The 17127-nt window shown below is 42.2% G+C and overlaps 1 protein-coding gene across 15 annotated transcripts in view; it reads right to left on the reverse strand.

Annotated features, from left to right (window-relative positions):
- The window catches only part of PPFIBP1 (PPFIA binding protein 1), a 118887-nt gene that overhangs the window by 16216 nt on the left and 85544 nt on the right, over positions 1-17127 (reverse strand). For 6 of the 15 annotated variants that reach the window (XM_054187494.1, XM_054187504.1, XM_054187533.1 and 3 more), the window contains 10 exons: positions 15754-15786; positions 14361-14422; positions 13564-13648; positions 10465-10622; positions 9406-9536; positions 7805-7858; positions 6595-6652; positions 5466-5495; positions 1916-2087; positions 386-418 (listed from right to left, as the gene is read on the reverse strand). In XM_054187494.1, the coding sequence (XP_054043469.1) occupies positions 386-418; positions 1916-2087; positions 5466-5495; positions 6595-6652; positions 7805-7858; positions 9406-9536; positions 10465-10622; positions 13564-13648; positions 14361-14422; positions 15754-15786 (816 nt within the window). The remainder of the gene's footprint in view (positions 1-385; positions 419-1915; positions 2088-5465; positions 5496-6594; positions 6653-7804; positions 7859-9405; positions 9537-10464; positions 10623-13563; positions 13649-14360; positions 14423-15753; positions 15787-17127) is intronic. The other 9 variants (XM_054187549.1, XM_054187523.1, XM_054187540.1 and 6 more) reach the window with 6 other exon arrangements.

Raw genomic sequence — 17127 nt, forward strand, 5'->3', positions numbered from 1 at the left:
CTATACCTCATTCCCTGCTTCACACCCTTTAAGCTCTTCCAGGGGCTCCAGGACAGATGACAGCACAAAGCTGCCTCTGGTATTTAAACATCAGCGATTCTCACCTGCTAGCTCAGTCTGTGCGTAACTTTGTGCTCAAAGTTATGGCAAAGGTCTCTGCAAATTAACCCGCAATCTCTCTCATTAGTAGGGGTTACTGAGAAATGGCCCAGCTGACTTTGAGCAGAGGGCAGATGTTACATGAAAACTCCTTTTAGTGATGGACAAGAGTTTCGATGCAGAGCTCTGGTGTCTAGCTCTTGATTGAAAAGTTTGCGCCATAACCAGCTGTTAGCAGCAGTCACAACACAGTGCTGGTACAGGCAGACATGCAGGATTACTATACCTAAAGTAGGTGCACTTGCACTTCGACTGCGATCTTCAGATATCCAAACAACGCACATAACCACACGCAGCACAACAGGAGAGAACACGCAGAGGGACAAGGTAAAACACAGTTCAAAACTTACATCAGCAAAATACAAGACAAAAGGAGAGGGATACATGAGACGCATGCACCACACGCAGTGCTGAATTCACACAGAGATTAAGATTACCAGTTCACTGTTAATCCCCCTCTCACAAAAAAAGAAATGCAGTAGAGCACTATGGTGAAGAGGGTAAAACAGCACTGCAGTCACTTTGGTGCAGGGAGGTCACTTGCTCCGTGACACACTGGGCAGGTGCCTCACATGGGCTCCCATGGGGTGGCAGGTATCTGGACACCAGCTTTACAGATGGGAGAACTGAAATCCTGATAGCATAAATAACTTACTCACATTCACAGGACCCTGATCTAGATGGCCCATCTTCCAATCCTTTATGACAGCCACAAGTACTCCACTTTGTTAGATAAATTCATTTCAGGATGAAACAAGTGATTACACAAAAGCACACGTAAAATAAACCAAAGCAAAGAGTCTAACCCTCAGAATAGACTGTACACCTAATTCCAAGTAAGCTAGCAAATTGCCATGCTGTATGTCACAAGCAAACATGGACAGTGTATAATACATGTGTAGGTACGTTATTTTTTTTGAACAGAAGTCTAAAATTGTCTTTGAGTAAGTAAGAACAGGAGACTCTTCTGCTCAACAAAGCAGAAGCTATCCCCCTTCAGGCTTCTGAAAGACAGAGCTAAATTCCTAAGTCTCGTGCAAGAGAAAGCCAAAAACATTAGATGAATGGCAAAGAACTGATGCAGAGACTCACTTGATGCTTGAACTGGAACAGGGGAAAGACTACTACAGCAGAGCAGTAAATGCAAGTAGGATTTCAGTTGGTGGCAACAGTGACTTCTGCATTAAGCAGAACATTTTGTTTATTTCATTGTCTTGTGCAAATGCCATCAAATGACAGTATCAAAACAACCCCCCTCCACTACAGGTCCAAAAATGAACGTGAGCTTGAATAACTTGTCAGTCCTGTTCCTGTTGTTGTCATCTCTTTTGCAAGGCTGCTTAAATACACATAAAATAAAGAGGAAGACTGAGTGCTGCTGCCTCATTTATGTACATCTGAAAATCTTTTGAAAGATAAACCGAGGATGGAGCCAGGGGAAAAAAAAAAAGCCCACAAATCCCACGTGTCAACTACTGCCAGACAGCTAGCATTTCAAAACAGCAACAATCCACTACAATGTCCCAGGGAGATATCATAGCGGAGGTTGAAATAGATCAAATACTTTATTACATCAGTGAGGTTTTTTTCTGGGGTTTTTTTGTTGCTGTTTGATATTTTCCAAACATTCTACTAAAAGAAAAGTGCCATCAAGTCACAGTGAGACTAGGGGTTGTCTTCCTGCTTCTTAAGACAATTGCAGCTGTTAAGACTCTTCAAAATACACAGAAACCGCATGCAGGTGCACGACACCTACCCAGATTTGGGGCACTCGCGGTCCTCTTGTTATTTTTTATCTTGAAAAAGCCTCGTCCAAACGAAGATCTGGCTTTCCGGGTACCAAAACTATCCTCATCGCCTGTGCCACCATGAGAAGGAGACTTTGGAGGGAGGGTTGCAAAATTATTACCTTCCACAGGAGGTTTAACCTGCTCAAGTTAGGGAAATAAAGATTCAATGTCAGTGAATTGCAAAAGGTCTTTTGAGAGAGACTGCAAAGTGACTGCTGACAGATAATCTGGAGAGTCCCTCTCATTTGTTACTGCAAGAAAACAGAATGTAAAAGCCATAAAGGAAAACATAAACAAGATCTTCATTTGAATACGTTCAGGGCCCAGGACTACTATCACTACCTTCTAAGAGTAACATGTCTTCTTTAAGGTGTTTCTCAGTTTCTGCAAGGCTATCTTACAGGTATGGAAAAGGTTAAAAATACAGTTCTGGAAGGCTTTGAACTTTTCCAGCCTTCCAGGGTTTCTGTCTCCCCCACTGGAAGCTGTAGAGGCAGTAGGAAGCAGAGAGAGACGAGATTCCCCACAGTATGTTGGTTCTCAGACAGCTTTTTTTGTCTATCACTGCTCTGCCATTTCAGAAGTAATGGATGAATTGACTACGTCCACTGCCAAAGCTGAGAGGAAATTAAGTATCAAATAAGGAGTATGAATGCCAGGACAGACATCAGACACACCAGTTAACCAATTTAAAATGGTAGTTTTAACCTTGCTGGTTGTTTCACTGTCTCTTTAAAAGCAGGAGGAAGCAAACCCATTCACAATCCAAACACGATCCTTTGCTTTTTGCTGAATAGGTACAGCATTCACTCTACCAGTAGTATCTGAGGTATGTTGTCCCTGCTCAGGTCTTCCTATAGGTATTATCAGGACCCCCTGGGAAATGGTCCTCAGTGCCAAGGGGGCAGAACAGAGCTGGCAGATGCTTTCCATAAGAGCACAAGAGCTCTTGATCCCCAGGTGTAAGAAATCAAGCAAGAAAGGGAAGAGACCAGCATGGCTGCGTTGGGACCTGCTGGTCAAACTAAAAGGCAAGAAGGAACTGCACAGGCGGTTCAAGCAGAATCAGCTGTCCTGAGAAGAGTACAGGGATGCTGGCTGGGTATGTAGGGATGAGGTCAGGAAGGCCAAGGCGCAGCTGGACCTGAACTTGGCATGGGATGCTAAGAATAACAAGAAGGGCTTCTACAGGTATGTCAACCACAAAAGGAAGGTTAAAGACAGCCTACCTTCCCTGATGACCAAGAATGGCAAACTAGTAACAACAGACAAGGAGAAGGCTGAGGTTCTCAACAACTTTTTTCCCTCACTCTTCACTGCCAGTCTCTCTCCTCACACCTCCCAAGTTGAAGGATTGCAAGACTGGGACCTGGGGGACAAAGTCCTTGCCACTGTAAGTGCAGACAAGGTTCGTGACCACCTGAGGAACCTGAACATACACAAGTCATAGAATCATAGAATCATTTAGGTTGAAAAAGACCCTTGGGATCATCGAGTCCAAAAGTCCATGGTCCATGGGACCTGATGAGATGCACCGCAGAGTCCTGAGGGAATTGGCTGATATAGTTGCCAAGCCACTCTCCATGATATTTGAGAAGTCATGGCAGTCAGGTGAAGTCCCTGGCGACTGGAAAAAGGGACACATTGCACCCATTTTTAAAAAGGGTAGAAAGGAGGACGCTGGGAACTACTGCCCTGTCAGCCTTACCTCTGTGCCTGGGAAGATTATGGAAAAGATCCTCCTAGAAGCTATGCTAAGGCACATGGAGGACAGGGAGGTGATTCAAGACAGCCAGCATGGCTTTACTAAGAGCAAGTCCTACCTGACCAACCTGGTGGCTTTCTATGATGGAGTGACTGCATCAGTGGACAAGGGGAGAGCAACGGGTATCATCTACGTGGACTTCTGCAAGGCCTTTGACACAGTCCCCCACAACATCCTTCTCTCTAAGTTGGAGAGATACAGATTTGATGGGTGGGCTGTTCGGTGGATAACAAACTGGCTGGATGGTCACATCCAGAGGGTAGTGGTCAATGGCTCGATGTCCAGATGGAGAGGGGTGACGAGCGGTGTCCCTCAGGGATCCGTACGGGGACCGGTGCTGTTCAACATCTTCATCAATGACACAGACAGTGGGATCAAGTGCAGCCTCAGCAAGTTTGACGATGACACCAAGCTGCGTGGTGCGGTTGACAGGCCAGAGGGACGGGATGTCAACCAGAGGGACCTGGACGAGCTAGAGAGGTGGGCCCGAGCAAACCTTATGAAGTTCAACAAGGCCAAGTGCAAGGTCCTGCACTTGGGTCGGGACAATCCTCGTTATCAATACAGGCTGGGGGATGACGTGATAGAGAGCAGCCCTGCGGAAAAGGACCTGGGGGTACTGGTGGATGAAAAGCTGGACAGGAGCCAACAATGTGCGCTTGCAGCCCAGAAGGCCAATCGCATCCTGGGCTGAATCAAAAGAAGCGTGGCCAGCAGATCGAGAGAGGTGATTCTCCCCCTCTACTCTGCTCTCGTCAGACCCCACCTGGAGTACTGTGTCCAGCTCTGGAACCCTCGGCACAAGAAGCACATGGACCTGTTGGAGCAGGTCCAGGGAGGGCCACGAAGATGATTCGAGGGCTGAAGCACCTCTGCTATGAAGACAGGCTGAGAGAGTTGGGGTTGTTCAGCCTGGAGAAGAGAAGGCTCTGGGGAGACCTTCTAGCAGCCTTCCAGTACCTGAAGGGGGCCTACAAGAAAGCTGGGGAGGCGCTGTTTGCAAGGGCATGTAGTGATAGGACGAGGGGTAATGGTTTTAAACTAGAGCAGGGTAGGTTTAGACTAGACATTAGGATTCTTTACAATGAGGGTGGTGAGACACTGGCACAGGTTGCCCAGAGAGGTGGTGGAGGCCCCATCCCTAGAGACATTCAAGGCCAGGCTTGATGAGGCTCTGAGCAACCTGATCTAGTTGAAGGTGTCCCTGCTTACTGTGAGGTGTTGGACTAGATGACCTTTAAAGGTCCCTTCCAACTCAATACATTCTATGATTCTATGATTATCTGTTGCATGAAAACTATGGCCATACAGTACCGGTGGATAACTGTTCTGCAATGACAGTCTTTTTAGGAACAGGGTTGCTACTCACAGAAAATAATCTGGAAAGCCAAAAGTTTTTAAAGAGACACTAATCAAAGTTAATTACAGAGTCAGTAAAATACTTAATGGTTAGCTTTGCTAATTATCTAGTGGTAGAACATGTGGGAGAAACATTAGCTTAGACGGCAACCTTATGCTTAACCAGACTGGAAGATAATCCATGTGTCAGAAGACAAGAACGTGCGAGACGCTATAAGCCGGACACTGAAGTGATGGTGACCACTGTCATATACTCCTCGCTATCTTGTCTGCATGTCTGCTATTTCCCCTCTGGAACTGCATGCCACAATTTCACACAATTGAGGCTTTCAACACCCACTCGCTGTCTGTGTTTCTCCATGTACAGGCACGAGCACACACACACACATTACCTCTGTTGGCTTCTGTGCAGAGTCTCTGTCCTGTTTGAGAAAGATTAAGACAGACATTTAAAAAGTCACGGTTTATAGCCAGTATTCAATTCATTACGGTTACCCTGAGTTAAATTCTGACTGAAATACCCTTCCCCGCCTATTCCTTTTCCCCCCAAAATCAGTCTCTTCAGAGCTGTATTTCACACAGATTAATTCTTGCTTTCTTTGAGGTCAGTGAGCTGACATGAAAATACAGTTGCTTTCGTTTACTTTGTAAAGGATTAGCTGTGTATATAATTAGTGACATACAGTCTGTTAAGGCACTAATGAGCACAGCTGGCTGAGAGGACCCAAAGCAGGAATCAGACAGGGTAGAAGCCAAGTAGATAAAACACCCACAGCCTCCATTCCTTGGCCGTCCAAGCAAACAAACAAAAAAAAAAAGAAACCCAACCCATGAACTCTAGCTCTCATCAACAAGTTCTGGTTACATTTTCAGTCCTGTTATCCCTCCTGAGCTGTAAGGCACAGCTCAGCACTTGGGTGTCAGGGAACTCATCAGCTTTTAGTTAAGGCTGTCAAAAAAGAGCACAGGAATTGCCCTGATCTGATGACATTGTTATAGGCCAGCTGCTTTCGGTCACTTAAGAGAGACCTAAACTGAAGCCACCACCAGACATACAAAGGCTCAGTATTTTGTTCCCAACCACCTAAAACATATAGTCACTCCACACTGTATTTTATAATGCATTAATTACATGGCCTTCCAAAATTATTCGCCTTAAACACTGGTAGGAAGTAGTAGTGGGACTTACTTTCTTCTTGTCTTAAATCTGAAAAGCCTATCAACTAAAAAAAATACCTTGTTATCTGAGGAAAAACACAGCAAGATAGTCTCAGGTAAACGCCTCATGCAAAAACAACAACAAAAAAAGGCTCCTTTGTTTTCAAGGACAAACTTTCTCCTTTAATGAAATCTGAAGGAAGTCACATGTACATGACCATTGCTAACACATGGCATGAGGAGCCCTAGTCTGACACAGAATTTCTCAGAAGGTGGCAACAGAGCACCCACGGGGTCACTGCCACAACAGAGACATCAACCCCATTTCTAAGGGTATGAGAGGAAGTAAAAGACCAAACCAACCGCTTCGGATGTCTCTTTTCTCAGACTGCTCAGACTGCTGGACTTCTGCAGTGAAGTTCTGAAACAACAACATAAAAACCAAGCCAAGTTACTGGAATTAAATTTACTACAATAAAACACTCTCAGGGATCAGCTTTAAAGAAAGCATTATAACACATGATGAGATATACTAAAAACAAAGACGTTTTGAATTAAGGCAATCAAGGCACTAATCAGAGCCCACGAAATTTGAGAAGATAGTGTAAGAACTTCCACATCGTAATTACTGCTGCTAATGCTTCAGTGACGCGATGCCTACCTGTGGATATTTTTGGCTTCTTATTTAACATGATATTTTCAGAAGCACAAGCAGAAGTTACACAGGCGAAGGAAGTGATATAAACAAAAGCTATGAAAAACAGTATTTTTAGCAACAGGCTTCTGACTAATTTAATCCTTAAAGAAGTCAACCATGTGTGTTTTAGTATTTTATCTTCAGTTCCATCTTCCATTCAGACCAGACATCCCCCAACTTCTGGTGGGATTTACAGTCTAGACCTCTTAAGTCTGGTTAAAAAGATAGTTACCATTAAAGTTTTTCCCACAACCAGATATAAATTAAGAGCAATTTCACTGAATATTGTTACCTATCTTCATACCAACATAAGGGGAATAGATTGTCTTTGGGAATATTCTCATGGCACTAAGACACTCAAAATAAAAGCAGCTGCTGAGCCTCACATGGTGTACCAGACAAACCCTGTTGACTTAGGCTTCTTACTAATAAACCTCTTTGACTCAACTTACGAGTCATAAATAGTCCTGATTTCCCTTGGGAACATGGCTACGTGGCAGAAAGTAAAATTGTTTTCTCATTGTGGTCAGCTGATCACCTTTCCCCCGCTATCAAAAGAAAAAAAGCAAATCACGTGCACATGTCCTATGGAAAACTGTAAATTTCAAAGTATATTGACAGTCTACAACCCAATTAGAGATGCTTCACAATGTAAAAGAAATTAACTGCACATGTGCACAGATAAAGCATTGGAAAATAATGATCATGAAAACATAGGACATGAGCAGAAAACTACAACCACTAAATATCATCTTGGCTAGAATTAGTTTACATATTTACACGAGTATGTAAAATATCGGGCGTGCGTGGGGGGGGGTTCAAGTTGACAATCACATATAAATATGTTTTCTAAACATTTCTGATTATGATACTTACACTGGACTATCACACAGCTGTGTTTCTGGGGAGGAACCTATTGATCTTCCTGCACTGTAAAAAGAAAAAAAAAAAAAAAAGAAAAAAATAAGGCATGTGGGGATCCCATCCAAATACCTTGCTGATGCAGAAATTCTATCATTTCAGCCTGCTTTAATCCTGTTCTCACTTCAGCTGTTATGGTACTAACATATGGCAAATTTTCCCCTCTATGGCGCCGAGTCTTGCAAAACATAAAGGACAAAGGTGAGCTCAAGAGCCCCAGGAAAGATAACTCGCACTGTAAGTTGATGACAATACTGCACTATTCAGCTTAAATAAATGCAAAGGTTACAGCATGTGCAGGGTCTGCAGCAGCACCAAGTCGCGGAGGTCACCGACTCCCTGTGAGTCGCCCGTAGTGCGTGGCATTTTGCTGCAGGTTAGTGCTTTGTTTGCTTTTTTCCAAGACGGGACATAGATGAAATCCCTGCTGGTGATGGCTAGAGCTGCACAAGGCACAGCACAGTAGAAACCAAGCAGAGCTGGTCTTCTGGATAGGATGCTTTCCTTGACTGGAACCGGAAAAAAATCACACATCAACTTGTGCTTACACTGATTTTTCACATTGAGATCGATGACAGTTTTAAGCCAACAAGACTTCCTTGCCTCTGGATTCTTAGTATTTGATACTTGTTTAGATAAAGCCAGGGATTTGGACCCAGAAGAAAAAACCCTAGCACAGCCTTTGCGTAGCTGCGAGTCCGGTGTGCTTTTCAGTACTCCTTGCAGTGCCAGTCCAGATTTGCAAAGGCCAGGTTTCCTCACCCAGGCAAGGAGGGTGCAGGCTTAGAAACGCTGGAGGAAGCTGTCAGCCAATTCTCACCCAGGAAGCTGCCACTGGGTTCAAGCATGATGGCCCCGGGGTGCCACAGCTCAGGCACAGCCCTGGGGTGCAGCCACGCATCCTCACCCTGGCTTCCCTGGGAAACTGTGCCTACAAATTTCACCTGGCTGTCAAAATCTCAGGCAGGGCTCTCGTAAGAGTGAGTGAAGAAATATCCTTGCATTTCATCATGCCAAGGGACAGCAGCAAGCATATCTCTTTCTCTTGGTCTTTTGAAATGCTGCTTGAGGTTCTTTCTGGGGTTCCATTAACAGCTCAAGGCTAGAGCTGGACAGTCCTTTTGTGGCAGTTTTGGCAATGCCTTACACCAATCTTTAGCCACCATGGAAAATGTCCAAATGCAAATCATCAGGAATACATTTGTGCTAGCACAACCAACACTATCTCAGCCAGACCTAGATGATGTAAACCTAGATAAAAATAATGATTCTGTGTCCACAGTTACATTAGATCAGTTTTTCTCTCCTGTTAATTTCTTGCGAAGCAGCTGGTATAGAGTATGAGTGCTGCTACAAGCAACAGCAACCAAATTAATACTTGCTTACTGAAAAAGATTTAATCAATGCACTTGATAACACGAGCATAAGCATAGCTTGCTATAGCTAGTCAAGTGAATGCTAGCCTTGTTTAAGTGACTTAATGACTTGAGTCATAGATTATTAAACGTCTCAGAATATTGGATTTGAAACTGAAAAATACACAGAAACAGTAATACCTTATTTCACTTGCAGGATCTGGCCTTGGCTGTGTTTTCACTTTCTCTGCAACAGTTTCTGAGCTCTTGGATGTTGATGAAAAAGAAGGGATTGAAATCTGTAAAATACTGGTGTGGATCTGTAAGGAATTCTAAAAAGAATGAAGAATACGTGTTACACTGTTATAAGCTGAAATTAAGCAGTCATAAATGAAAAAAGAGTAACAGATAAATAGGAAAAGAAGGATCTGAAATAAGATTTTTGAAAGTTATTTTTTTCTTTCTATTGTAATACAATGATTTACTACTAGAAAGATGGCACTGAAGATAAAACATGAATCACTGCACAGACAAGCTACAGCATAGACAAAAATCTCACAAGTCTCCCAAAGCTGCCTGCTAAATCTCTGCCACAGACCCCATGAAGGGTTGTTCACTTTTCAGATTTAGTCCTGTCCTCAGCCGCTCAGAGAATACCAAAAAAGCTGCTAATCATTTAATTTAATTTAGGTTTCTTCATAGTGCGTTCATGCAGTTTCGTTAAGTAAGTCAAATCCCTGCTCTGACTCAGAGCTTTAAGAGAAGAGATCTATAGTTTTATTACTGGAAAATGTGACTGTAAAAATCAGAGACTGGACCACAACGTACTTGTCACTTAACTGAATGGATGTAATGATGATTGCATCCTTTTAAACAGGACAGGATGTACTAAGTAAGTCCCAACATGTTTACTTCAAGTTCCTGACAAATTAAATGCAGCTCCGAACAGCTATGTTTGATATGAAAAGTAATTTCTATGTTTGATAGCAAAAGCAGTTTAAACCCATTCTCATGACAAATACAGCTCCTGATCCCATCTGATGATTAAGAAAAATAAATTTAACTGAACTCAAATGAAACTCCTCAGCAGCTTTCACAAGAAAACTACATTCTCCTAAAGGATACGGGACATTACTAAAAACCGTGCAACCCAGCAAAAACTCTTCTTAGAAACTTGAGTTTTGGCATCTGCAATATGAATACAGCACAAGCAATGTTTTCAAGGAGCGATGGCATTAAATGAGGAAGAAAAAAAGATACCTCTTCATGTATATTCATGTTAAACTCATCGTGGATTGGAGATGCTGTTATTGGAGTTGGGGATGGGCTTTTCTCTGGGTCAGTCAAACTTGGTGTGTCCAATAAAACTGTGGAAACAGACCCTGAATTCAAGAAGTCTTCACTGTCACTTTCCTTGCCTGAAAGCAGAGAAGATGGAAATGTGTTGGCTTTACTTCTAGATACATGATGACCCTTGCTCCCATGCAAGGCACAGCTGGCGTGCTCATTTATGGGCCAAAAAGGGAAGAGGCCAGGATTATTAATTTTTTTTAAGAGAGACTACAATAGGAGAAGGGGAGTCATTGCCAAATGTCACTTCCCAATTCAACCACCACAACATATCAGGGTTGGAGCAGAAGTAGGACATACATCTGACAGCAAAAAGCCCAGCAAATACTGTCAGGGCATTTAGTGGGATCAGTTTCAACAAGCTGAATAAACTGGAGTGGTTATTTCCTGTCCCACGTTCTGGAATTTCATACTAAATACTTCTTTTCCCTTATTCACTAGGGAAAGACCAAGGATCGAGTCTGCCTGAAACTTAAGATGTCTCTATGGTATCTTCAAGTTACCCGTAGGAGAAATGCAGCCCACTGCACAGCAGTCTAACACCAGCTTTTAAGTGACTACATTATGTTTGCAGACTGCCACAAAATGAGTGTGTCTCATGTAGTTAATGCCATAGCCCACACCAGCATCTGTCATCCTCTGCTCCCAATGAGCAACCTGCTGCTCCTGAACTGCCTCAGTACCACCAAAAAGCTCGGATTTCCACACTTGCCAGTGATACCAAAGTACTGACACTGAAAGAAAAAGTTAAAGGCAAGCAACACTTTCTAAAACATGAGCAGAAACCTAGCACTGATTGCCAAAGATCTGATGCAAATACAAACCAAAGCCTGTTCACAGCAAAAACCTCTCTTGCCCATTCTTCACTGCTTGAAATCTCTGTCCATGCTCCATGAATTGACCACAAAGCACAGTTCCCCAAGTCTCGAGGTCTGTTTTAACATCGTCTGTCTTTGAAAGCATAGCACTGCATGAAAGAGTAATACCTATTAAAAAAATGCTACTCCTCTTCAACGCTCAGCATTGTATTTTGCCCTCATCACCACCTTTCCTCTTCCCTCACTGATAATGTGCTTTCCCAGTCTTTTAGATAGAAGACATGCAGCTGTATCCTTAGTGTCCCTCAGTGGTTTCGAGGAAGAAAAAGCCCTCACATACCAAGATCCAAAGCCCACAGTTTTCAGCCCAGCATGCTCTGGCGCATGCCAGCTCCCATCCAGGCTTACATTCTTGATGCTGGACTAAAAGAAGCTGCTTCCTGACCCCACCGTTGCACCCACCTCAAGCCTGCGGTGCTTGTGTGGGAGCAGGAAAGGCAGCTGGAGACCGCGGGCAAGGGCTTTCACGTGGTTCTACAAATCAGCCAGCACCCTCAGGAGCAGAAGTCAGGATCTCATTGCTGCAATCACCACCTCCCTGCAGGGGTGGCCTCTCAAAAGCCAGTCAGAAGCAAAGAGGGGCACCAGGAACCTCTCTTTTCCCTGGCTTTTAGACCCAGTCTTAACAGCATGACCCAGGGGGCTCTGTCCCCCACTTTTCCTGTCTTGGCCCAAGACAGCAGACACAAGAGCCCAACCATGAATTCACCATCACAAAAACACACATTTTGCCTCCTTGCTCACTTCTGGCTATTGACAATCTTCATTCTGAAAGGATCCCTGGGGGCTCCTACATGCCTCTCCTACGAAGATGTCCACCTCCAACATTTGCCCAGACAACAAAAGCCACAAGCCTTGTCTGTCTTAAAGAAGGCTCAGGCAGCGAGCTCGAGTCAATTCAAGGTCTGGGGAAGGCTGGGTTGGCCTTCTCTGGCCTTCAGAGGACTCAAAGACAAAAGGAGGTTTCCATAAGCAGTAATACAACACTGGTGCACAGGCTTTAAAGTTGCGTATGTATTATATGTGCATACATTATCAGAAAGTTAACATCTAAAATTTGTTGGGGACAGCTCTTTCAGAGGACAGTGACCTGCAAAATGCAACCTGAGCGCTGAAAGAATAGAACGATGCAGGGAAAAAACCCACCAGGCCAGGATTATTGCTGTAAAGGCAGATGCTCATTTTCTAATATCTAAGTGTTTTCATCTGAAAACCCAGAACCATTTCAGTGTAATGTTCTCCATGTGTTACTTTTGATTTTCTTTTAAGGGAGAAAGGAGAGAGATAGGTTATTCAATTCAATTACATCAAACTGATGACCACCTCAACATTTATCACCTTTGGGGACCAGAACCTCCTGGATCTGGAAACCTCCACCAATCTTGGAGCATACGGAATGGACCATGACGCGTTACAATATTTATTATAGCTACCATTTCAGCCACACAGTTAAGCTCATTATCTGGTGGCAGAGAAGGCTTTTCTTTTTTTGGGTGTGTGAAAAAAGACTGGTAGGAAAAGCTAGCCTGGCCCCCACTGGGTTGGGAAGGTGAACTATTCCACAGCTGCTGCTGGTTCATTACACGCCAAAGACGTAGTGTGTCATCGCCACAGCCCTGACCTGGCAGCACATCCACTTTGCTACAGACATTTTTGCAGCTCTTGGGCACTGCTATTACAGCGTGCACAGCCACTGGGGCAGTACTTGTTTGGCTTGTAGAAATGTGCATGCTCAGGCACTGCTCTGCTCAGCTACAACTCCCTCCCCAGGAACACATGCAAGAGGGGAATAGCAATTTTTAGCAGTTAATGTAGCAGCCAGCCCTGAAAGGCATTTCAGGAAGCTATGGAAAGAGCCTGAGAGCCTATCATATTCGAACTAATTTTACAAGGGGGAAATAGGCAACTTGACAATAATAGTTACTACTACCAGATCGTAAACGGGATCCAAATGTGCATCTGCCTGGACAAAAAAGGCAATTTACCAGTTCACACCAGTTGAAGACCTGGCTTTTACTCTACCTAAGAGGTACCTCCAAAGACGGTAAGTCTAAGAGTCAATATAACACCATGCAACGCACCTAGAGTTTAAATGAGAGCAGAGTTTAATTTTTTTTTGATTGTACAATACCTTTTTTACCTTGAGCCAATATCACCATGTCTTGAACTTTCTTGTACCTATTCAGAGATTGCCGAAGCTCTTCTATCTTCCGATCCTAAAATAAAGGAAAGTTGTGACTGTGCTTCTTCCTTCAGGAAATAAAAAAAAAAGAAATACAAATACTAGATATTCTTCAGTTTAATTGGTTGTGAAACTAAAATAAATGTTAAGTGTGGGTGGGACAGGACCCAGAGCTCTGAGAGGTTCTGAAACATCAAAACTTCTATTTAGCAAAAACTATCATCTGGTTGATCACCAGAATTGTCCCAGCCTTGAAAGTGGATTTCAGCTCCCTCTTTAAGTCAAAGGTAGAGTATAATTAATTTAGCATGTACAAAGAAAGCGGTAATCAAAGGGTTTAGGGCTTTGTTGATCAAAAGGAAACATCCTACAAAATGCACATGCATATGAATGTGCAAAACCACGCATGAAAACAATTCATACTTTACAGAAAGTCCTTTTGGAAACGCAGCCTGTGATATCTCATGGAACTTGTACAGAACTCTACATTTTCAGAGCACGCCGTAGACTGCAGTCCCACTGAACTGAATGACACAACAGCGTAAGGACTCTGTGTACATGCGACAGAGCTCATAAATGCTCAGTTACAGTCCCTTAAAAGCACTGCAGTGCTTGACTATAGTGAATCATTGATTCTTAAAAATTTGATTTTTAATTGAATTGTGACAAGTTCATATGTGAAGATTTTCTTAGAGATTTAACTCAAATCCGATGAATGATTACTGAAAAAATGATGACTTCGCTACCTTCTCTTCATTTGCTGCCATTAGAGATTCTACTGCCTTCTTCATTTTCTGTACCTCTATATCTAAAAACACAATACAGTTCTCTAAGTCAATTTAAATTAGACAGCGTAAGGAAATAAGAAAAACAAAAAACCTAGACGCAACTTGATAATACTGAAAGTAAATTTACAAATTAAAAGACAACGCATAAGCCACTTAAACTCTAATTTAGATGGAAATACATAGAAGAAAACCCCTTTTCTTCAAAACCTTTTTTCTGACATTTTTATCATGGAAATGATGAAATTCAGGAAAATTTCCTTACCCACCCCCCTCAGCCTTAGGAAAATGGAAAAGTCAGGAGTAAAACTACTCCTTGACTTTCATGATTTCCCTCTTTCAAATAATCAAATAATTGCAAAACGAAAAGTCCAAAATATAAAATACTACATTTGGAGTGCAATAAAATGCATCCTCATTACAACAGTCAACAAAGACCCCAAACGACATCTCAAAAACCCACTATACAAAGCAATAGGATTAATGTAGATCTGATGAAGAAAGCATTGTGCAGTGACACTTAGTCTTAATTCAGTATGGATGTAGAAGTGAGGACAGCACAACAGAATGATACAAGTATTTGCTGTGATGAGCATTCATGCTAGAATATATATTGTAGTTCAGACATGGAAAAGGTTCCTAATACAGACATCAGTGTTCTGTGCTTCATCTACAACCCTTATTTACACAGAAGTATAAATACATGGAAACATGTGTGTTCTAACCAGGTTAGATTTTGGAAGTGTTGTGGACCAGAAATTCAAAAAGAATGGAAACAATCTCCATTTTTGCTAAAAATCTACCTTGCATAAGTGAAGTAAACTTTAAATTTCGTCACAAACATAGGCAGGTGGCCAAATTCACTGGCAAGAAAGCATTTTACCTGGTTTCAACTTCCTAAAATTTCTCAGAAAAGAGAGAAGGAGGAACATTTTCCTCCTTAATGAAATGCAAGAAGAAAACAAGCTGCCTGGCTGGCTTTCTAGATAAAAGACATTTGGACACATTGGGATAAAACTGCAGCTGATCCAGTTCCAACGATTTTCACTCAGTTCTGCTAACAGAAAACCTGGTTTACTGGATTGCGATTGCATTTCATTGAGAGGCAACTGTTTTGTGAGTCTCCATGAGACCAAATCTTTCTTCGCCTATCAGCTTTTCTTCAGAAAACTTCTTATTTCAAGCATGATATATCCACCCGTATTCTCAAATTTTACTGTAAGTGTAACTAAGGGTTATAGACTATGCAACCTAACAATGTTTATTAAAGCAGTTTTGCAGACACATGCAGAAAGCTATTCTGAAATGCACTTCTGAAATGCAAATGCTTGTGGAAAGACACCAGAAACCTTACTTTTATCTTTGAGCTTCTTTTTACAATTTTCATCTGTGCAGGAAAATCCATCGGATTTGAAATTAGCATGAAGGTTATGACATTAAATAACTTTTATGACAATATTGATACTTAAGGAGTCAGCTATCTATTATTGTAGAAGCAAGCAGTTCATGGTTTCAGGCTGCACTCCCCGGGTGCTAACATTTATAAAGACACAAAATAGCCTCACTGCTCTCATACACAACTACCTGTCTCAAGGATATATTTTTTCAGCTGCATGTTTTCACTTGTAAAGCCTCAGAAAAGGCTTATGCCAATAGATTACTCTTAAGCTAACACTTTACTGGCAAAAGGCATCTAAGCGATAACGTACGCATATTTGTTCAGAAAGTACAATTCAGCTAATGGGGCAGATAACCTGTGTTATCTGTAAACGGCATTACTTAATATTGGTCCACGTCAGAAAAAACATGGTTCACCATGGCAGAAGATCTCCTGCTGAGCTATACTGAAAACTAAACTAAAGCTGAGAACCAGAGGGTAATGGAAGTTCAACATACACAGCAGCTCCCAGGAACAAAAGCCCCATATAAGTCGTCATAAATGCAATAAAGTCAGACCTGTTCACATTTAAATGTTATTAAGAAAACCCAAACAAACGCATCATGATTCAATGTGGTCACTTGTAGTGATCTTACGCAGTGTTTTGAAAACAGATCATTTTATTAAACAAAATGTGACAATCTACACACAGCATTTTCCTCCTCGGGTCAGGAGAGGAGACTAATCTCTTGTGGCTTTATTTTTCTAAAAAACGTACTTTAAAAGCAGAATCTTAAAACCAGCAATAACCATCAGTGAGACATGTTCAGAACTGAAATTGCAGCACGTCAAAAAAGCCTGTGGAAAATTATTGTGAGGCTTTAAAGAAAAATTTCTATTTTTAAATAAGTTCCCCAAAATAAATACTGATTTTGTTTCTTCCTTGCAAGCAAATAAAAGAATTATCTGACATGTAAAGTTTCCGTGCTAATTCAAGCTTAATTACGATTTAGACTTAGCCAATGCACAAATCCAGAACCAGTCCTCAATTCCACCCACTTAACAGCTAGGTCCACATTGAAGATTTGCTGGTACACATCATACTCTGGTTTGCAGTATGGGTTTTCCCCTTCCCTAGCAGTAAAGAGTATACAAGCAAAGCTCAGCATAACACAGAAAGTTTCCTTCTCAGTATAATCTTTTTGGGGAGCTTGTTGAAATTAGTTTAAGGATTTCTTTGCCAATATAAACTACATCTTTTGAGGCACCATGCAAGGCACGTGAAGAGCTAACTAGGGATTACTTAGGCTAGTTTGAAATTGATCAAGAACTTGCTACGACAGTAGGTTC

Source organism: Rissa tridactyla, chromosome 1 (genome assembly GCF_028500815.1).
Source record: "Rissa tridactyla isolate bRisTri1 chromosome 1, bRisTri1.patW.cur.20221130, whole genome shotgun sequence".
In the NCBI taxonomy this organism is placed as follows: Eukaryota; Metazoa; Chordata; class Aves; order Charadriiformes; family Laridae; genus Rissa; species Rissa tridactyla.